The sequence below is a fragment of the Lepus europaeus genome, chromosome 5 (assembly GCF_033115175.1).
Source record: "Lepus europaeus isolate LE1 chromosome 5, mLepTim1.pri, whole genome shotgun sequence".
Taxonomy (NCBI): Eukaryota; Metazoa; Chordata; class Mammalia; order Lagomorpha; family Leporidae; genus Lepus; species Lepus europaeus.
Window position 1 is genome coordinate 127128815 of NC_084831.1, and position 23656 is coordinate 127152470.

Here is a 23656-nt window from a genome sequence, read left to right on the forward strand (position 1 = left end):
AAGGTGGAGGATTAGCCTATTGAGCCATGGCACCAGCGCAAATAAATCTTAAAAAAAAATAAATAAATAATCAAGAGGACATGGCAGGGCTAAACACCTGCTACAAAGTAACTCCAGAAGCTTCTTAAAAACACAGGCACTAAAGACACTGCAGCCGGCTCCTGCTGCCCGAGGCATTGCTGGTGAGCACTGAACTGCAGGAGCATGAGCACAAGGGAAAACTCTAGCTGAGCAGAGCTTTTCCTCCTCATGTAGCTGAAACCTACCTTGAAGTCCTGGCAAGGGTTAGCCAGGGGAGACCTCAATCCTTTTTGTAAAGCTCTCCAGGCTCATAGCAAGCAGCCAGAACAAAGAACCACCTGCTGTGGAATTACAATCTCAGCAGGGAAGGTTCTGGGGCTCAAAACTAATCCAGACATCTCTGACCACTGACATGGGCAGACACACAGGACTCCTACACAAGGCAAAAAAAAAAAAGTCTGGAGCAGGTAACTGATTCACAGGATTCTAAAGAAGTAAGATAAAAGCTGTCATCCAGGGAAACATTTTTAGTTAAATAAATATCAATTTTGGTAAAAGAACAATTCTTGAAAAAGAAGCTGTATTTCTTTTGAATTGGCACATCATGATTGCATAGATGTAGTTTACTTGGGTGCAAAAATTTTTTAAAATTCATGCATAATTTTTTATAACATGCATTTTGCACAAACTTCTTGAAACACCCTGGTGTACAGTGTGATATTTCAACACATGGATACAGGGGTGTGGGTTTGGGCTAGAAGTTAAGATGCAGATTACGACACCTGTACTCCAGCTGATATGAAGTATTAGGCCTTGATGTCTGCCTCTGGCTCCTGACCCTAGCTTTCTCTAATGCACACACTGGGAAGCAGCAGATAATGACTCAAGTAGTTGAGTCCCTGCCATCCACATGAGAGACCTGGGTAGAGTTCCTGCTTTCAGCTTCTGCCTGGCTCAGTCCAGGTTTTGCAGATATTAGGGAGTGAACCAGCTGATATGAGTGTACTCTCTCTCTCTCCCTATCGCTGTAGTTCTCAAACAAATAAACAAAAACTGAAAAACAAAAAACACTTGGATACAATATATACTGATCAGGTCAGAGTAATCAGCATCTCCAAATCCTTATCGTTTCCTTTGTGCCTTCAATCTCCTGTCTTCTAGTCCTTCATAAAACATGAGGGATCTGCAGAAAGTTGAAGGTGAGTACATATAATGAAAAAAAATGCATGGATTTCAAAAAATCTTTGGGATCAAAATAAGCCCATCTTTACTTTTTTTTGAACTCACCTATACATAAAATTTTATTTTTCCCCAGAAACTTTTTATTTAAGGTATATAAATTTCATGCATTTCATAAATACAACTTTTGGAACATAGTGGTAGTGATTCTTCCCACTGTACCCACCCTCCCACCCCATCTCCCACCCCACTTCCTCCTCCCGGTCCTATTCCAATTCTTATTTTTCACTAGGATCTATTTTCAATTAACTTTATACACAGAAGATAAACTCTATACTAAGTAAAGGGCTCAATAAATAGTATGAAAAAAAAACTGTTCCTTAACAGTTTTTTGATTTCCCTTTTGATTTCTTCTATGACCCGCTGTTCATTCAGGAGTGTGTTTTCAGTCTCCATGTGTTTGCATATGTTCTAGAGACTCTTGATTTGTAGGTTTTCATCTTCATTCCCTTGTGGTCAGAGAAGATGCATGGTGTGATTTCAATTTTTTTTTTTTAATTTGTTGAGACTTACTTTATGTCCTGGGCCATGGAATATCCTAGAGAAAGTTCCATGCACTGGTGAGAAGAATGTGTACTCTGCAACTGTGGGATGAAAAGTTCTGTAGATATCCATTAGGTCCATTTAGACTATAGTGTTGAGTAACTCTGTTGTTTCTTTGCTGATTTTCTGTCTGGTTTATCTGTCCGTTGCTGAAAGTGGGGTATTGAAGTCTCCCATTACTATTGTATGAGAGTCTATGTCTCCCTTTAGATCCACTAACATTTCTTTTAAATAGTCTGGTGCCCTCTAATTAGGTGCATATCCACTTATTATAGTCACATCTTCCTGTTGATCCCTTATTTTTGCATAGTGCCCTTGTCTCTTAACAGTTTTTGTGTTAAAGTCTATTTTGTCTGATACTATATTAGATATAATTATCTGATTTGGATGATCCAAAAAATCAGCTCTTTTTTGGTTTCTGTTAGCATTAGCATGGGATATCTTTTTCTATCCTTTCACTTTCAGTCTGCATGTAACTTCTTTTAGTGAGATATGTTTCTTGTAGCCAGCAAATAGATGGGTTTTATTTTGTTTTCCATTCAGCCAGTCTGAATCTTTTAACTGGAGAGTTGAGGCCATTTATATTCAAGATGACTATTGATAAGTAATGAGTTGGCCCTGCCATTTTTCCATAAATATTCCTATTGTTTACTTTGTATTTCTTTTGTACTTTTAGTGGGAGATTTTCTGCCTTCACCTTCTTTCATAGTGATGACCATGTTTTTGTGTGTAGCACATCCTTAAGCATCTTTTGTAAGGCTGGACAAGTGGTGACAAATTCTTTCAGTTTCTCTTTGTTATGGAAGGTCTTTAATTTGCCTTCATTCATAAATGGGAGCTACTTGTTGGTTTCTCTTTTTCCCCTGTGATGGCTTTTATCTTTGGACTATGCCTCTGTGTCTTAGAGGAGTGTTTGCTGAATACCCTGAGGCATGTTCTGGGTGTGGCCAGGCAGTTCTGTTCAGTGCTCCAGGGTGAGGGCAGTGTCCAAGATAACTCGCAAATTGGGCATGACAAATCTCTCTCTCTCTCTTAATCAGAGATGAGATTTGTTCTGCTCTATTGGTGCAGCCTCATCCTCACCTCCTCTCCTCCAAGGAGACCAATGTCTGGGCACTAGCCCCAGTGCATACAGTGTTCATCTGTGCAGCCACAAGAACCACGCAAAGGATCTGTGCAGTCTTCAGTGTGAGCACGGATCCCGCAGCAGTGACCCTCACCAGGGGGTCAGGGAGCCCTGAGCATGTGGAGCTGCCCACAGTGACTGCTCAGAGACCCAGCTACACCCTCCACCCTCCCGCGCAGCCCCAGTGTTTTCACAGTCCCAGTACACAAGGCTCCCACAGTCATGAGCACCACCCCCTGTCAATTCTCCCGGCCTCCTCTCAGCTGGTTGCCGAGTGCACTGACGCAAGCTGGCACAGCTGTTACTTATGTCCAAAATGACACCCACCTGCTCACAGCTAGTCACAGGATTCTGGTGCTGGGTGGTCAGAGAGAGAGAAACGTGCCCCCCTTTTTTTCCTTTAGGTTGGCAGGTATATGGAGTCCCCCACAGGGCTCCAAGCCAGACTCACCCCAGGCTCTTCCCACAGCTTTATCGCCAGTGGCTTGGCCTGTTGCAGTCTGATCTCACCTCCCTCTGCAGAGCTGGTTGCTGAGGCTCTGGGCTGCTGGGGTCCTGAGTTATGCGCATCCACACCCTCCATATCGATGCACTGTGTCCCCCTAATTTCCGTGGGGTTTCCTCTGCCATTTTCTCCCTAACTTTTCCCTGAGATTGCACTCCCTCACGTTTTTTTTTTAGCTCTAATCCCTAGTCCACAGTAGTAAGCTCCCTCCCTGTTCTGCTCTCTGGGTGCCTCTCGGGCTTGACTTTTTACTACTTCTTAATTCTTGGCAGTTTTGTGATTTATTTAATAAATAAATATACAGTATACAATGTGATGATATTTAATTCATATTTCTATGAGGAAGGTACAACTACTATCTTAATCTTGCAGATGAGGAACCTGAGGCACAGAGAAGTTAATCTGTCTGTTACAGCACAGGCTGGAATTAACAGAGCAGACTTTAACCTAGAAGTCTAACTCCAGAGTCCATGTCCCTGACACTTCCCTATATTGCTCTTCTAAAACTTTTATATCCAAATGTCACTTTCAAAGTAGTCAGCTTAGAGTTTCATTCCACTGACCTCTCTGTTCAACATATTTTGAGTTGCTTCAGCTTCGTTTTCCAGAGAGAACAAGGCAAAGAAAAAGCCCTGTGGAAAGCCAAGCCAGTTAATAGTGGGAGGATCCAGAGCCATCAGAAAGCACAGAGGACAGTGATACAAAAGTGGAAGAGCATAGTGCAGATGAAGAGGGAAAAGTGATTTGTTTAAGACATGGAAGTCAGAAAAGAGGGGTTCCAAAAGGAGGTGGTTAGCAGTATCAGTTGCTACAGAGCTCCTTGAGAATGAAAAATGGAAAAAAATCCATTTGGCTTGTATAAACATAGGAATCATTGGTGACTTGAGATTACATTTATAGTTGAGTAATCAACCAGAATCCAGACTAGAGACAGGAGAGAATGTGAAAGGAATTAAATGGTGAATTTGGTAATTTGACATTGAAGAGAAGTGGAGATAGCCTGGATATAGTTAGAGGAAAGAGAATTAAGGGTATGTGTGTGTGTGTGTTCTAAGGATATGAGAGAAATAAAGGAAGAGTTTAAGGTAAAGAGAGACTATTTTGGTGAGTTAACATATATATATATATGTTATATATATATACGTATATATATACATACATATATATATACATACATATATATGTTATATATATAAGAATAGAGCTTATATTTTATACTATACAGATGTTCTGAAGGAAAATAAATAAATCAGTATTTGTTCCTCATCTGTATTAATACTTTTCTGTTTCAATCAAAGCATGAAGAAAGTTGAAGTATAATTTTTATTTATTTGAAGTAGGACTACAAAGAAAAATAAAAGAATTGAAACTAAAACCATATTTTTAAAAATAAAATCATATTTAAAGTACTCCTTGACATATCAAGTCTTCCATATGTTAAATAAGGAGATGGTTTTTAATAATGGTAAAGATTTTGAAAAATATAAAATTTGACAGAATGTTTCTGACTTGTAGATGATCTTAGAGTTTTTTCACATATAAAAAAGTTAGAAAATTAGCAGAGTGCCCATGAAATCATTTTATGTCTAAAGAGAACTTGGTGCAAGCTTTTTTGATTATGTCACAAAACTTAATTATGAAGGAAGCAATTATTATAGTTAGGAAAAGTTGATGATTTATGATCTGACTCAAGATTAAGGTCTGAAACACTCATGTCATTTCCTCCCATCCCCCATATAAAATGACTTGTTCATTTTGGACTCTGATTTGTTTAACTTTTGACACCATCAGCAAATCTGAATACTGACACTTAGTTGGTTTTTCCTGAAATATCTTAAGGCTAATAATTATGTGATTTTTTTTCCCCAATGCATTGCTGCCCATCTACTAGGAAGACCCTGTGATGGGTGTGCTTTGAGGAGTTGTTCAGTTCATAATATGAGCATCACACTGGATGGATGATTAGCTGAGAATAGAAGTATACTACCTAATTAAATGTGATTATTTTTGAACTCTGTTTCTCCTTATGATTCTTATGATTCTGTTCTCAGTACTAGGTGCTAGGTGTGTAGCAAGTATTCAGTAGATATTCACTGAACAAATGAATACACTGTATATACTAAAACCATTGATCTGGCAGCATATTCCAAATTAGTTTATCCCATCACCATAGAGTGACAGAAAATTTGTGATAGGCAAGCCTCTTGGTTATTTTTATCAAGGCCATCTGTGTCTCTTGGTAAAATAGAAATAAATCTTTGGTGAGGATGTGGAGAAAAGGGAACTATTATACACTGTTGGTGGGAATGTAAATTAGTACAGCCATTATGGAGAACAGTATGAAAGTTCTTCAAAAAACTAGAAATAGAACTACCATATGAACCAGGATCCCACTACTGAGTATATATACAAAACAAAGGATATTAGCATAAAATTACGTGAGTTTATTGTAGCACTTTTCACAATAACCAAACAAGGTATCAATAGGCTAATCCTCTGCCTGCGGCGCCAGCACCCTGGGTTCTAGTCCCAGTTGGGGCGCCCGATTCTGTCCCAGTTGCCCCTCTTCCAGGCCAGCTCTCTGCTGTGGCCCGGGAGTGCAGTGGAAGATGGCCCAAGTCTTTGGGCCCTGCACCCACATGGGAGACCAGGAGAAGCACCTGGCTCCTGGCTTTGGATCAGCGCGGTGCGCCAGCTACAGCGCGCCGGCCGTGGCTGCCATTGGAGGGTGAACCAACGGCAAAAAGGAAGACCTTTCTCTCTGTCTCTCTCTCTCTCACTGTCCACTCTGCCTGTCAAAACAAAAAACAAAAACAAAACAAAAAAAAAAACAAGATATGCATGTACACAATGGAATTATCCAGCCATAAGAAAAGAAAGAAATCCTGTCGTCTGTGGCAACATAAATGGAACTAGAAGACATTGTGTTTAGTGAAATAAAGTAGGTACAGAAAGACATGCATGTTCTAATTTGTGGAAGCCAAAAAATGTGTATCTCAGAAGAGAGTGAAACAGAAGTCAGTAGAGAAGGATAGGGGGCAGGGAAGTACAGAGTGAAGTTTAATAATGACTACCAAATACAGTTAGATAAGAGGAATTTAGTCTACAACAATTTATAATGTATTTCAAAATAGCTGGAGAAGAGTCTGAAGTTTCCCAACTCATAAAAGTGATAAATAATTGAGCTGGAAATGTTAATTATCCTGATTTGATCATTCTACATTATATATACATATCAAATTATTGTACCCCATAAATATAATATTAGGTGTCAATTAAAAATTTAAAAATCAAATGCATTTTTAAAAGGGTAAGTACCATTTTACATAAGTGAAACTACAGAACCAGTTTAAGAGCTCTGTATTTTTGAGTTGGAACAGAAATGCTGGTAATACACAGACTGAAATTGTTTTTGAATTAGGATGCTATATAGAGTGTGAGAATGAATAAACCCCAGACTGAATAAGCTCCATATCCAGAGAGGCCACCTATCAGATGTGTCTGTGATGACCTAGAAGAATGGGAATATGCTAGCATTTTCTCCTCTGCACAATACTTGCTTTGTAAATGGAAGGTATTTAAAAAAGTTTGTCAACTTAAATTGTTGAATCTTTCCTAGACTTTCTTTGCTGTAATTTATTAGAGCCATCTATGATTAAAGAACATGTGGAAGTAAATCTTGAACAACTAGGGTATGTCATACAGAATTAACAGGTCTTTCTTTTCTAGTTTACATTTTAAAACTTTTTTTTCCTTTTTTTGTTGAACAGAAACTCAGTATCTTTTTTTCTGTTAAGAATGAGTGTGCCTAGGCCGGCGCCGTGGCTCACTAGGCTAATCCTCCGCCTTGCGGCACCGGCACACCGGGTTCTAGTCCTGGTCGGGGCACCGATCCTGTCCCGGTTGCCCCTCTTCCAGTCCAGCTCTCTGCTGTGGCCAGGGAGTGCAGTGGAGGATGGGAGACCATCCTGCACCCGATGGGAGACCAGGAGAAGCACCTGGCTCCTGCCATCGGATCAGCGTGGTGCGCCGGCTGCAGCGGCCATTGGAGGGTGAACCAACGGCAAAAAGGAAGACCTTTCTCTCTGTCTCTCTCTCACTGTCCACTCTGCCTGTCAAAAATTAAAAAAAAAAAAAAAAAAAAAGAATGAGTGTGCCTTTGAAATTCCTTAAAATGTGTTTTGAATTAGCAGCTTTTGAGTATCTATTCTGGTAGAGGTACAAGCATGTGAACTAAAGAGAATACATGACACAGCCTGGGCTGTAGAAATATTAGCTGCTGACTGAACCTGCTGCTTTTTGGCTAGGGCTTTGGCTTCCACTGATCTTTCTGTTACCATTCCTTTTATATAAGGAATCATGCATACTTTTTTCTTGCAGCATAATTATTTTGAGATTCATCCTCATTATTTTTTGCACTACTACTTAATTCCTCTATTGATAAGCATTTTGATAAGTAATTAGCACAATTTGCTTTTCACATTCCACTGTTGTCTACTACAAATAAGGATACTATGAATATCTGTATATAAGCCTTTATAGAGACATTTACGTTCATTTCTCTTGTGTAAGAGTGGAACAGCTGGATCATATATTATGTGTATGTATAGCTTAAGAAGCTGCCAACTGTTTTCTGAAGTGTTTAACTTTGTACATTCCCATGAGCAGTATATGAGAATTCTAGTGCCCTACATCCTTGGTAACACTTAATATAGACAGTCTTTTAAATTACAGCCATTCCAGTAGGTGTATAGTAATATCTCATTGTAGCTTTAATTTACATTTCCTTAATGATTAATAGTTTTGACCATGACTTTTTGTGCTTATTTGCCATCTATAAATATACTTTGGTGTTGTCCATTTTTATTGGATTTCTAATAATTTGAGAGTTTTTTTTGTGTGTGTACATGTTCTGTTTAGCAGCTTAGAACAACACACACATGTATTATCTCAGTTTTAGCAAGTAACTGTTTATTTTCATTAGTTAATTATAATTACAAAGGATACAGATAACTAGCCAAAGGGAAGAGATGCACAGGGCAAAATATATGGGAAGGGGCACAGAGCTGCCCTATCTGGGTTAACCACACTCCAGGCACCTGCATGTGTTCACCAATCCAGAGGCTTAGAGAGTTCTTTATATTGTTTAGATACAAGTCTTCTGTGAGAGACATGATTTGGAAATATTTTTCTTTAAGATTACTGCTTGTCTTTTAATAATTTCCTTATAAGCATCTTTCAAGAATAAGAAATTCTTATTTTCGATGAAATTAATTTGTTAGTTTTTTCCTTTATGGATTCTTTTTTTTTTTTTTTTGTCTCAAGGAATATTTATTTGCCTAACTTAAGGTTGCAAAAATTTTCTCATATGTTTAGTTCTAAAAGTACTATATTTTAGGTTTTACATTTAGGTCTGGGATTTATTTTGAGTTAATTTTTGTACATAGTGCAAGGTATAGATCAAAGTTAAATTTTTTGGATATACATATCCAGTATTATGTGATATTCAATGCAGTGTTTTAATCCAATTTCTTAAAGCAAAGCCATGTTAAAAACTTTATACAAGACTGTCAGTTTTGCTTTGTTATTTTCCTTGATTTTGTTAGACTGCACTTTTTTGCTAGAACTTCTTAAAACAGTATCCTGTGATTGAACTTCTTCAACCTCAAATTTCTAGTCTGTGTACTTAACCAATAAAATGTTATTTATATGTTCCTTGGAAATGTAACATATACTGTAGATAATTATAGCAAAAATGTAATGGGTAGCAGAAGATATTGCCAAACCAAAATTCTAGAGACTAGACGAGACAAACATGTATGTGCCAATGTAGATCACAGTGCTAGAAAATAACACAGAAAAATAAGTGAAAGAGGAAAAATAAGGTTCTTATAAAAGCTGTCTGCTACTTTTTGTCCATTAGTGGTCTGTCTTCCTTAGTTTAAAAAGAACTACAAAATCAAGCCTTAAAATGAATCTTTTGCCGGCGCCGTGGCTCAACAGGCTAATCCTCCGTCTAGCGGTGCCAGCACACTGGGTTCTAGTCCCGGTCGGGGCGCCAGATTCCGTCCCGGTTGCCCCTCTTCCAGTCCAGCTCTCTGCTGTGGCCCGGGAGTGCAGTGGAGGATGGCCCAAGTCCTTGGGCCCTGCACCCCATGGGAGACCAGGAGAAGCACCTGGCTCCTGCCTTTGGATCAGCGTGGTGTGCCGGCCGCAGCGGCCATTGGAGGGTGAACCAACGGCAAAAAGGAAGACCTTTCTCTCTGTCTCTCTCTCTCTCTCTCACTGTCCACACTGCCTGTCAAAAAAAAAAAAAAAGAATCTTTTAGATATATATTTATACACAAATATATGTATACATATGTATACACATATGTATTATGTATGTATATACATACACATATCCTCTGTATTGGCTTAAGGAGCAGAAAAATAGCAGAGGGTATAGTTTATCCTGTAGTTTTGTACAATCTTATTCAGAAATATGAAAAAAAGTTATTTCACTTTTTTTTGAGTCATTACTTTCTAGTTTAATGGAAAAAATAAAGGGGCTGATGCAACATTTTCTTTTGTAGGCAATCAGGTAGAATGGGATTTAGAGTCAAATAAGCTTATTTAAAAAAATTTTTTTTTTAATTTTTTTGAGAGTCAGAGACAGAGCTTTCATCTGCTGGTTCAACTCTCCATTAACCCACAACAGCCTGGGCTAGGCCAGACTGAGCCAGGAGCCAAGAATTCAAGCCAGGTGACCCGTATGGGTAGCAAGAGCCCATCATTGCTATCTCTGAAGATGCACATTAGCAGGAATCTGCACCCAGAAGTCAGAACCAGGCACCCTGATATGGGATGCAGGTGTCTTAAGTGCTAGGCCAAATGCCACCCCTAAATCTGGGTTTTAACCAAGCATTGTGCTACTGCTGACAAGTGCAAACACTGTAGGGCTTTTCAGAGGCCCGGTGTCCTTATCTCTAATAGAATAATATTAAGTTACATCTTGGGGTGTTGAGACATTTAAGTGAAGTAATAAATCAAGTGCTGGCACTGTACTCAGCACACAGTAGGTGTTCAATATGTTTATTTCCCTATCATCAGGAGACTGACCTTTGACGTATAGGGCTACTGTATGAAGAACTCTTGAATCGATAGGACAAGGAGGGAAGAGTTTGTTTAAATTTAGCAAAAATCATCCATGATTCAACCCTTCTCCTTCCAACTCACCAGAAAAATTCAATTTAATTTTATTTTCTCTGTTATCCATCAGCAGGCAGAAAGTTTGCATATTTGGAAAAGCATTAAAATGACAAGATTTTACAATAGTGGCATCACATTACATTCATTGTATCACTAGATTTATGAGGGTGTGATTTACCTTTTTCCTTCTGGGAGGCAGGGAAATAAAAAATTTTTTACAAGATTTATTTATTTGAAAGGCAGAGTTAAAAAGAGAGAAAGAGACACACACACACAGACAGAGATCTTCCATCTGCTGGCCACAATGACCAGGACTAGACCAGGCTGAAGCCAGGAGCCTAGAACTCCATCTGAGTTTCCCATAGGGTGGCAGGGGCCATCTTCCACTGCTTTCCTGGGCACATCAGCAGGGAGCTGAATTGGAAGTGAAGTAGCTGGGACTTGAACCTGAGCTCATATAAGATGCTGGCATCACAGGTGGTGACTGAACCTGCTGCGCAACAAACTGGCCCTGAGAGATCAGAAATTTGGAAGGGCTCTTCCAAACAGATAGGATCTCCCTCAACAGTCTAAAATCTCTTCTAACAGCCTTTAGAAAAAGTGATTTTGGGGATCTTTTAAGTATTTCCTGTAATGTTTCTAGTTCAATGTTCATTTCACATGCCTACAGAAACTAGAGCCTTTGATTATTACAGAACATGGAGTAACAGCAGACACCAGGTCTTCAGCTGTTTTTAGAGCTTGTTCAAATTGACCACATCATAATCATTTGGGTGGATTTAGGGCAGCAGTTAACTGGAAAGAAATACCTTAGTTTTCAGTGAAAATTATCCAAATTGATACCACATAGGAACCACAGGATTGATACTAGTTCATCCAGAAGATGTAATAAGCATTATTTTCATTTGTAGCACTAAGCCAGTCTGTATTTAAATGAAGTATTAGTAGCATACACACATAATCATGTGGGGTCATCAAAAAGTTTATGGAAAATGTGTGTTATGAAAAAACTGTATAGGAATTTCAAATTTTTTGCATCAACAATTCATCTTTTAATTCCACTTTTCCATACTTTTTGAAGTACCCTAGTAAACAGATTTTTAAAAAGTCATATCAGCATAGGTTTAGTAATTGTTAATAGATATACCTGCAGCCGGCGCCGCAGCTCACTAGGCTAATCCTCCGCCTTGCGGCGTCGGCACACCGGGTTCTAGTCCCGGTCGGGGCACCGGATTCTGTCCCGGTTGCCCCTCTTCCAGTCCAGCTCTCTGCTGTGGCCAGGGAGTGCAGTGGAGGATGGCCCAAGTCCTTGGGCCCTGCACCCCATGGGAGACCAGGAGAAGCACCTGGCTCCTGCCATCGGATCAGCGAGATGCACCGGCCGCAGCGGCCATTGGAGGGTGAACCAACGGCAAAAAGGAAGACCTTTCTCTCTGTCTCTCTCTCTCACTATCCACTCTGCCTGTCAAAAACAAACAAACAAACAAAACAAACAAAAAAAAAGACCTGTCTCTCTCTCTCACTGTCCACTCTGCTGTCAAAAAAAAAAAGAAAAAAAAAGATATAACTGCACAAGGTTGAGATTCATTTCTTATTATCAGATGAAGCCTGCTACATTTTTCTTTTTCTTTTTCTTTTTTTTTTTTTTTTTTGACAAGCAGAGTTAGAGAGAGAGAGACAGAGAGAAAGGTCTTCCTTCCGTTGGCTCACCCCTCAAATGGCCGCTACGGCTGGCGCGCTGTGCCCATCGGAAGCCAGGAGCCAGGTGCTTCCTCCTGGTCTCCCATGTGGATGCAGGGCCCAAACACTTGGGCCATCCTCCACTGCCTTCCCGGGCCACAGCAGAGAGCTAGCCTGGAAGAGGAGCAACTGGGACAGAATCCGGCGCCCCAACTGGGACTAGAACCCCGGGGTGCCGGCCCCGCAGGCGGAGGATTAGCCTAGTGAGCTGCGGCACCGCCCAGCATGCTACATTTTCATACATAATAACAGTACACAAATTACTAAGAGATAAAAAATTAAGATAATCTGAATTCAGTTTGTAATATAGCTCTGATTTATTTTTTATGAAGCACTTCACTTAGATCTAAAACTTCTGAATCAGCTTTTTAGTTATGTTTGTTTTTCTTATTTTTTAGTAAAGATTAGAAGCATATATAGTTCCTTTATAAAATAAACCCTATTTTAAAAAGGTGAGTGAAATTGGTAAATAGTGAAAGTCCCCATTTTTGAAACTAGTAAGCCTTTTTTGTTGTTGTTTAAGAGAAAATATAAATGTGAGATATCTTCAGAATACAGATTTATTTTCTTAAACCTTTTAAGAATTGATTTTATTATCCAAAAACCTTTATTCATACTAAGGTGTGACTGTCTACTTGTATTATATATATTTTTAAAAAGCTCTTCCATAGAAGCTGGGTCTCCAAACATAAAGCAACAATAAAGAAAAGGAAAGGCTAATTACCCAATTTGAACAGTACATATTCATTGACATATCACACAGTATAATTATTAAGTGTTAAAAGTTTTCAAAATGTTTAAGACAGAATGGTAACTAACCTAATTTGATGATTACACATTGAACACATGTATTAAATTATAAGTCTGTACTCCCCTGATCTGTACAATTAAAATAATAATTTAAAAAAACCCTAAAAACCATATTTCAGAATTAATGAGTGTAAACGAATCATATTTTCCCCTTTGCTATACTGGATATTCATGGTTTTGATAGATAGCATGACACTGAGCAAAAATAAAAGTAAAAAGGCTCTTACAACTGAAGCTATCCTCAAAGAATCATTATTTAATCCAAAGATCTAATCGATTTTACTGTCATTCACCCAGTGACATATTTCGATAGCAATAATGTTCCTGGCTGTTCTCACTACAAAAAAATCAGCAATCAACAAAACAAATCCTTATTCTTTCAGAGCTTACATTCTAGAGACAGACATAGATAAACAAACATGTAAATAAATATGTAACTGAATAGTTTGTGGTTAAGTGTCAAGAAGGAAACTCAGGGTAAGAGAGCAGAGAGTAATCTTAAATAAACATTGGGAAGCTACATTTTTTTCAGCTTGAAGATTCTAAAGTTATTTGGCTTGTGTTTTTAAATTAGCTGTTGACTACGATTTTGGTTGACAATTATTAAAATAAATTAGGAACTCATTGTAAATAGTTTTATACACTGATCTAAAAATCTAGCCCCAGCGAGTGAATTTATAACTGGAGGCGCCTGTAAAGGAATAAAATCTTTGGTTAACCACTATTGTACTTTTAGCAGTAAAGTTTGTAGCTCATGACATCGGTAATTCTGGAGTGGTTTCAGCTTGCACCAGCCGCTGGGGAGCCTGTTGATACAGCACTAAGTTACAGATTATTATTCAGTTGCAGAAGTTTTATGCTTAGGCATTTTCTTACATCTTCCTCTCTCGGTCAGTTGAAATCTTGTATTTTTGCCAAATAAAACAAATCTCATACTAATAAGAAGCTATAAATAAACAGTAGGAGCATGAGTCAGAGCCAGCATCACCCTTTCTGCTTGTGTGTACCTCTCTGGTACTCCCCAGTAAGTTCATTTTATACAAACATGTAATACTGCATAACTACTGTTCTACAGACGAACTCCAATTATTTAAGTGAGGGCTATTTTTTTTTTTTTTTTAGAACTGAGCTATATTATAACTAGTAGAAATCTGGTGTACAACCAAATTCAAAAGCAGAATGTAAAACTCCATTTGCTGTTGAGGAGAGAAAAAAGTATATATTTGTATATATTTACTATTCTTCCTGTATAAAGCTTTTTTAAGTCAGCCCAGAAGACTGCTGATCGATCTCCAAAACTGATTTTTATATGATGTAGCAGAATTTAGTAGTATCTCCTGAGAAAAAGGAAAAGATAAGTTGCTCGAAAGTCCTATCTCTTCTACTAGTTAGGTCCTGTCTAATAAAATTTTATCCTGTTTTTCATCATTAATTTTTTTACCCATTTGGTAATGTTCATTAAACACTTGCTGTTACAAGACACACTGCTACTGTAGAATACATAAAAACAAATAAGCTAAAATCCTTGTTCTCAAGGAATTTATAATAGTGGAGAAAAGTGACTTGTAAATCCAAAATTACTACACAGTAATAGGAACTATAAAAAAGATATAATGCAGAATTCTCTGAGATTACAAATGAAACTACTGCTATTTATGAAGCCTTTACTGTCCTAGCTGTTTCATACAAGTTATTTCATTTAATCCTTTCAACAGCTTTATGAGGCCGATATTGTTGTACTATTTAACTTGGGCCAAGAGCACTAACTTCATTGAGAAAGGAGGAGGTACTCTCAGGGAAGGCTCTTCAGGAAACAGTTTCTGAATTGATCATAGAAGGATGGAAATGGTACAGAGTGGGAGGAAGATGAGGTGGTGTGTCATTTCACACACAGAGAGGTCAATGTGTAAATGCATAGGTCTCATGAGAGCTGTTGTTGGAATGTAGAGTAGGCTGTGGAAATAAAACATGGCAGGCTCCAGATCCTAATGGAACTGATGGGCCATGCCTAAAGAATTGGATTCTTGTGTTAGACAGAAATATGCTCAGACTTGCATTTCAGGAAGAGAGTGCTGCGACTGTTTGTCCAAGGCATTGAGAAGAGGGTTTTTTACTTTTAAAGGAAGTTAACTCCCTTTAAAGAAATTCCCTTCCAGCATTGACTTATGTTTATTGAATGTCTATACAGTACACATAAAACTGAATTCTAGAAACATTATATTCTGCTTTACAAATACAAAACTGTCATAAATTGACTATATTAATATTTGCACATTAAATATTTGTTGAGCAATTATGCTCAAGACAGTATGCTAACTTTTATATGTATTAACTATTAATCCTCAAAATACCTTTTATGAAATAGCTGTTTTTATAATGCTCATTTTTATAGATGAGGAAAATGAAATGCAGGGTGATTACATAACTTAGCTAGGGTCACACAGCTAGTAAGTAAAAAAGCCAGGATTTGAACCTAGCAGGCTAACTTCATAGCTTTACCACTGTGCTGTATTGCCACTTCTCTCCATGTAGAGGCATGTATATGCATGTTAGATTTGGAGACTGAATTATGGACATACTGAATTGGCAGTTACAGTTTAGAAGCGACACTACAGAAAAGTACCTCTATGTTTGTTGTACACCCTTACTTGCAGCAGTCTAAGAAAAAGAATAAAGGAAGGGGAAGTGACATATTGTCACCCCTAGGAATTGGCTCTGACAGTGTTCTAACTGTATTGTAAACCTAAGCATTCTAATGTGGGTATTGTACATAAGTGGTAAATGGCTTTACTGGGCTAGGCAATTTAAGATCTACTGCCATTCAAAGATGAAGAATTTCATAAATATTAGGAGATAAATATTACTTCCCACTGAAAACTTATGATTATCTAGATTTAGTCCTATTTATTATATTTCTCCTAACTTTTATACACAAAGAAAGCAATGAGGGGCTGGCATTGTGGCACAGTGGGTTAAGCCACTGCCTACAATGATGTCAGTTCAGTGACGTCTGTTGTGGCCATTTAGGGAGTGAACTGGCATACAGAAATCTCTTTCTCTCTCTCCTTCTTTCTTTGTAACTCTGCCTTCCAGTTAAATAAATAAATCTTAAAAAAAGAGAAGTGATTTGAAGTGGGAGGGAGGGAGGGAGGTAGAAATAAGTAAATAACTGAAAAATGTATTTAAGAATTCAATCCAATCCATATCTCAAGTTTACATTTATATCCAATAACTGACAAAATTGACAAAATTGCTTAGAATGTTCTAAAAATGTAATTTACACATAGGACCACAGAATCCCTTATTCAGGGGCCATAGTTTCAGAGAATATATTAAAGATAAATCAGTCCATAAGTCTGTGGTGTTCCCAAAGGAAGACTGGTGTGTCAGTTATTGGCACTACTGTGTAATGAAGCCTGCTGAGATGTGGACAGAAGAGAAACTGACCTGAACAAGAGCACACTTCTGTACAGTGGTCCCTGGCATTCCTCCACTTGTTAGCACTCAGTATTAATTTCATGAGTTAAGTCAAGGAATTCAAGTGCATTAAATAATTTAAAAAAATGTTGATTGCTGATGACTGATGGAAGAAAAACTAGGAGCTGTTATTTTGCTATCAACTGTTATTCTAATTAACAAGGACAGGAACTATTATGAAGAAATAAAACTCTTACCTCATACCACACAAAGAACAGCTGAACCCCCTAAAGGATTTTATATTCTTTCATCAGACAGCTAAAGAAAATAATTCCAATCTTCACAAATAGATACATTAATTAGTGTCATAATGTAAGTAGAAAGAAACTTCCCCACTTCTTTATTTTCTTAAATATTTATTTTTGTCTACTTGAAAGGCAGATCAAAAGAGAGAGAGAGAACCTTCCATCCACTGGTTCACTCCCCAGATGTCCACAATAATCAGAACTGGAATAGTTCTGGGCATCCTCCATGGGTGGCAGGGGCTCACACACTGAAGCCATCTTCTGACATCTCCAGGATGCCATTAGCAGGAAGCTGGATCAGAAGCAGAGTATCTGGGACTCAAACCAGCATCTACTATGGGAATGCAGACATCCCAAGATGCAGCTTAATCTGCTGCACCACAATACCCCCTTGCCTCCACCCCTATTCCTTTCTTTAAAAAAGTAACTGGAAATACTTTTTTGAAAACAGAGTAACTGTTTGTTAAACTATATATACTATTGAGGTTGTTCTGGATATACTGGATATAAAAAGGAATTTCCAGAATAGTTCCATTGTAATATTTTATAGTCAAATTATGAAGAAAATCAAGATGAAGAATTGTGGTAATGTTTCAAGATTTTCCTTTTCTGACAGTCCTATCTAAATTTCTGTAGCTTGAGCTTAAACATGTGTGTAAAATACATTTAATGCTCCACTTTGGGGGAGGTTTAATGTAAGTATAAATGGGAACACATTCTTTCCCTAAGCAAAAAAAAAAAAAAAAAATTGTTACTTAGTGTTGAATCCTACTTTTTCTCATTTCTCCATATTGAAAACTATCACCAGCCACTGTTCATTTTACTTTCCAAAGCTGTCTTGTACTCCACCATCACTATTGTTTTTAAAAGATTTTATATATTTATTTGAGAGGTAGAATTACAGAAAGAGAGGGAGAGACAAAGTTCTTCCATCTGCTGATTCACTCCCCAAATAGCCGCAATGGCTGGAGCTGTGTCGATCTGAAGCCAGGAGCTTCCGAACTCCTGCACAGGTACAGGGGCCCAAGCACTTGTTCCATCTTTCACCACATTCCCAGGCCATTAACAGAGAGCTGGATCAGAAGAGAAGCAGCCAGGACACAAACCAGCACCCATATGAGATTACAGCCTGCAGATGGAAGCTTAGCCCACTATGCTACAGCACTGGCCCGCCACAATAATCTTTTTGACATAAATTTCAATAATTTAGTTATAAAAGTCAAAGGCATATTTTAAAAGATTTACTTATTTATCTATTTGAAAGGCAGAATGATGCACACATGGTGGGGGTTGAGGAGTGAGGAGAGGCAGAGAGAAACAAAGATATCTTCCATCTGCTGATTCATTCCCCCAAATGGTTGTAATAGCCAGGTCCAGGCCAGACTGAAGCCAGGAGCCAGAACTTCCATCTGGGTCTCCAGTGTGGGTCCCAGGGTCCCAAGTACTTGGAACATCATCGGCTGCTTTTTCAGGTGCATTAGCAGGAAGCTGGATTAGAACTGGGACAGGCAGAATCCGAACCAGCACTCTGACATGTGATGCCAGTGTTTTAAGTAGCAGCTTAAGCCACTGCACCAGCACATCTGCTCCAGTATGGTGTTGTATAGAACTAAAGGAAAATATTTCAGTAGAAGGAAATGAATATAAATATAAATAAATAGGATGAGGGTGCAGAATGTTTTAGAATTTGTATAACTCTGGAAGGCTTTAGGGAAAAGATAGTTTTGTCATATTTTGTTTTGGAATAATTTCAAACTTACAGATAAGTTGCAAGAGTAATACCAGCTCCCATATAGCATTTATGCAGGTTCATCAGTTTTCAGCATTTTCTCTCAGTCTCTTTCTCTACACACACACACAAACACACACACACACAGACTTTTCTGAACTGGTAAATTAAATACATTCGTCATTTTGTTCCTTAGCACTGTAGTATATATTTCCTAAGAACAAGAATATACTCTCCATGACCACAGTTATCTAGTTCAAGAAATCTGACCTTGATACTTTAATGTGGCATCTAGATTCAAATTTTGTTAACTGTCCCTGGAAGTGAGCCTTGCTGTGGAGATCGTATTTAAGTCTGGATCCAGAGAGTGCAGCTTTCGTCAGTCTCCCACGTAAAGTATACCGACTTGTCGCCACAAGCCTTCACAACCCTGAGCGACATTTTTTGGAACTGTCTTCATGTTCAGGCTTCCTGCCATAACTACCTAATAGCTGGTAAGTACTGTGCGGCGGGTCAGGAACCAGGTCTGCCAGTGTCTCCCAGACGTGTTCCTCGATGCTTTGGCACCAGCCTTGGTGGCACCCGAAGCGGAAGCCAGACATATTCCTACAGAAGGCATCTGGAACGGCAGTGCGCGGTCAGGCTCGTGGCTTCCTGTCCTGCCGCGAGGGCTGCTGGGAGCCCTGGGACGTCATTTCCGGCGAGGTCTGTTGGGAGTTGGTGGTGGTGGCAGCGGCAGAGGCCCACACCCAACCTGTCGAAAACGGAGAAGTCCAGGTTGTGTGAGCCCCAACTCTTGAAGCCTCTAGAGGCCATGGCTTTGCCACTGAAGCTAGAGCATGATGTGCAGGGGAAAGTAGATTCGTTTCGGGCCCGAATCGCCCAGGAGGCCGAGGATCTGGTGTCCACCTTCTTCCCTCAGAAGCTGTCAGAGCTGGATAGTCGGGTCCAAGAGCTGCGCCTGCAGGACCTGTCCAGAATCCGATCGGTGCCAGCCCCAGAGCCCCCGACTGCCCCCGACACCGTGGGGGATGGGCCCAACCGGGATCCGTCACCTCTGCAGACCCAGTCCCCAGGGAAGGTACCTGCACTCCCCGGCGGGGAGGGACAGCTTCTGCGGAGCAACCAGCATCTGGTGGAGCTGATTGAGCGGGTGAAACCCGAGATCGAGCTGCTGAGAGAGAAATGCAACACAGTGCGGATGTGGGTGCAGCTGCTCATCCCGAAGGTGGAGGACGGCAACAACTTCGGAGTGTCCATCCAGGAAGACACAGTGGACCAGCTGTGGACCGTGGAAAGCACAGCGGCCTCCTATCTGCGCCGCTTCTCCACCTACTACAACACCCGGGCCAAATTGGTGTCCAAGATCGTGAAGTACCCGCAAGTGGAAGATTATCGCCGCACGGTGGCGGAAGTCGATGAAAACGAGTACCTGAGTGTGCGCCAGATCCTGCTGCACGTGCGGAACCAGTATGCCACCTTGCATGACGTAATCCTGAAAAACATCGAGAAGATCAAGACCCCTCGAAGCGCCAACACCGACAACTTGTACTGAGGACCTTTCTCCACCCCCACTTTCCTTCAGCAGTTGGCTGAGCTGCGTAGGCAACTACGAAGCTGGTCATTAGTGACTGCACAGGCGATGAAGCGGCTGGAAATAGGCATTACCATTTAGTTACACTTTCACACAGCTGACTCTCACACCGAATCCTCTTCGGGTGTGATTTTTATTTGACTTTCCTTTCGGGAGGAGAATGGGGACAAACCATCTGGTAGGATATGGTAAGGTAGGCCAAGGAGAAAGGACTGCCATTTCTAAAAGCAGCTTTGAGGATTAATGTTGGCCAAGGTTTCTTTATTATGGCATAAATGACACTGAATGGTTTGGATTAACTTAAAAACTAAAGCTTAAAAGAAAATTAAATGTAGCTTTCCCTAAGATTCTGCTACGTGTTACTTTGTTTGACCTCAGAAATGCTCCTTTTGCACCATCATTTATGATTTTTTTTGCAAGGAAAAGGAGTTGAAAGTGATGGTGTTTAGGTCATTGTATGCCTCCAGTTTAGCAGATTTCTGAAATAAAACTTGGTTATAACATTTTATAATGGCCTAAGTGTGCTTATCTGAACCTTAATTTTGGGGTGTATAAAGTTTCCTTCCTGTTCAGTTTGACCACACTCTTGATTATTTCAACTCCTGATATGTAACAAATGTGAGCCTATGAAGAGTAATAATAGATTTTAATTCTTCTAAAGAAATGAATATCTACCTTTCTTAGAATATAATCTATGAAACTGGCTTTCTTGCACAACTTCCACATCTCAGCATCTTCCAATTCTCTTACACACCTTTTAGAAGTTCTGTGTATCCATATATTTCATAAATCCATGAGAAATACATCGATTTATGTCACATTTATGTTTTTTCCCTCTTAGTTGGTTGATTTTTTTTTTCATTTCTCGTTCCCTTTTGTCTCATAAGATATTTCTTACAAGTCCTCAGAGTTTAACTCTCATATATGAGTCATTTTTTAAAGATCCTAAAATGTGTTTTTGGATTCTCTTTCCCCTTCCCTACTTTTACTTTCTGGTTGAAAGGAAACTTATAGTTCTCATCAGTGAACTATGCTGTTGGTATATTTAAAGTTCAGCCTTTCCAGGTTGCATTGCAGGTAAGGCAAATTACTGTACCGTGCATTGCCTCATGCATCAGGAAGGATTTCTTGATGTGTCATCATGAATCCTTTATCTATAATTTTTGCTTAGAATTTCATCTTTTCTGATGATAAAAATACTCTAACCAGAGAAAGTATATTTATTCAAAACACCTTTGTTTCAGTATGAGTACTGTTGGAGTATATTCATCAGTCAGCACTGTCTGTGGAAGTTACATGGTATAAATTTAGTAAAAGTGTGAGTGGTAGTTATTTCTTGATGTGCTTTTATATGTAAGAGTAAGATTATTCCTGTGCATAATTGACTGCTTCATTTCTTTTTTTCCAATTCAGTTAACCAGTGTGTGTCTTGAATTCTTACACTTTCATGACTATGCATACATAAAAATATAGCTCTAATATTTTAGAATACTTTATTTTAGTACCTGCATGCAGTGAATTTATTTCTCACATGAATTTTTTGGGAAAGCTATGAGGATTTTAACTTTTTATAAGACATAAGAAATTGAAATTTCTTCTGCATGTTATATAAGACTGGTGAAACTAGGTGACCATATTGGTTGGAGTCTAGTATTTTTTTTTTAAGATTTATTTATTTATTAGAAAGAATTACAGAGAGGGGAGATACAGAGACATCTTCCATCTGCAGTTTAACTACCCAAATAGCCACAATAGCCAGGGCTGGGCCAGCTGAAACCAGAAGCCTGAAACTCCTTGGGGTCTCCCATGTGGGTACAGGGGCCCAAAGACTTGGGTCATCTTCAGCTGCTTCCCCAATTTCATTAGCAGGAAGCAGCATTGGAAGTGGAGCAGCCAGGACTTGAATGGGCGCCTAGATGAAATGCAGGCATTGCAAATGGCAGTTTAAGCCACTATGCTACAGTGCCACAGCACATGGTGTCTATTATTAAATCTTACTTGTAATTCCACCTTTTTTTCCTTTTGGTATTATCTCTGTGAGGATACAAGATAATTCCTTGCCAAAATGAAGTTAAGTTACCTTCAGATCTTCCTTTAAATAGAGGCATAACATTTTGTCTGGTTACTTTTTTTTTTTTTTTAAGATTTTTATTTATTTATTTGAGAGTTACAGACAGTGAGAGGGAGAGACAGAGAGAACAGTCTTCCGTCCACTGGTCCACTCCCCAAATGGCCGCAACAGCTGGAGCTGCGCCAATCCAAAGCCAGGAGCCAGGGGCTACCTCCAGTCTCCCATACAGGTGCAGGGGCCCAAGCACTCGGACCATCTGCTACTGCTTTCCCAGGCCACAGCAGAGAGCTGGATTGGAAGAGGAGCAGCCGGAATTAGGACCGGCTCCATGGCGCAGTAGGTTAATCCTCTGCCCTTGTCTGGTTACTTTTAATTGATCCCGATCATCATCTGCACATCCCCTCCCCATTCCACATTAACAAGTGAAATTGTTTTTGAATGAGAGTTTTTCTTTGGAAGTTTAATCAACAGTGTGTTTTGGTTGCCATGGGTGCAAAACAGTGTGGACCTTTATTGTACAGACTTGATTCTAAAAGCTGCTGTAAAAATATTTCCCAGTAGCAAGGATTACCTAACATGTAAAGCAGAGATATTTTCTGTTGATGGGGAGTTTTTTGTTTTACTCAGATAGAAAATGATCATTAAGTTTGTCTGTGTCAGTGTTTTTCCAGGGAGTACCTGATTCCTGGTGTTTTTTCTTTTACTTAACTTCTTTCACTTGAAATAGTAAAAAGAATACATTTCTCCATGAGAGAGGTAAATTGAGACACAGCATTTTATTTTAATCACCATTTTAAAACCTGTATCTATAATTATATCTAGAAAATAAACTATATCTGGGTGGGTCTTTACTAAATTGTATATGGCTGTCTATGTTAACCTTTATATATTAGAAATGTTTTTAAATGAGTTTGGTGGAAACTTTATTTTCAAAAAAAAAAAACCTCCTGAAATATAACAAGGTAAAATGAGTTTGTTCTTTCTTATACTCAGGTACACATCTTTCCTTTAAAAGCTTCCACAACAGGTACTGCTGCAAAGCTACCTGTTCACATTTCACAACCCTTCCTAAAGAGTTCTCTTTATTTCCCTTGTAAGGTTAGTTGTATCTGAATCAGAGAAGTGCCAGGAACTTGACATCAGTTCATGGCATGTGACAGGCGTTTAATAGCACACAAGTGTGTAATGGACAGTGTAAGGGAAGTCCAAATTTGCTTAATTTTCCAACCAACATTAATCATCTAAGGTTTAAAATATCTTCTTGCTACATAATAAAACCATGATCTTTTGCATGTGCCTTTTGCTCTTAAACTGTCAAACCCTATGCCAGATTGAAATAAATTGTCTCCAATCCCAGACATACCT

General features: G+C 39.1%; 2 protein-coding genes across 2 annotated transcripts in view; both read left to right on the top strand.

Annotated features, from left to right (window-relative positions):
* ATF6 (activating transcription factor 6) overlaps positions 1–23656 on the top strand; it is a 212236-nt gene that overhangs the window by 104963 nt on the left and 83617 nt on the right. The window lies entirely within an intron of this gene.
* On the top strand, positions 18935–20465 carry LOC133761084 (proteasome activator complex subunit 3-like). Its single transcript, XM_062193746.1, has one exon. It carries the CDS (start codon positions 19441–19443, stop codon positions 20179–20181), a length of 741 nt encoding a protein of 246 aa, XP_062049730.1. The 5' UTR covers positions 18935–19440; the 3' UTR covers positions 20182–20465.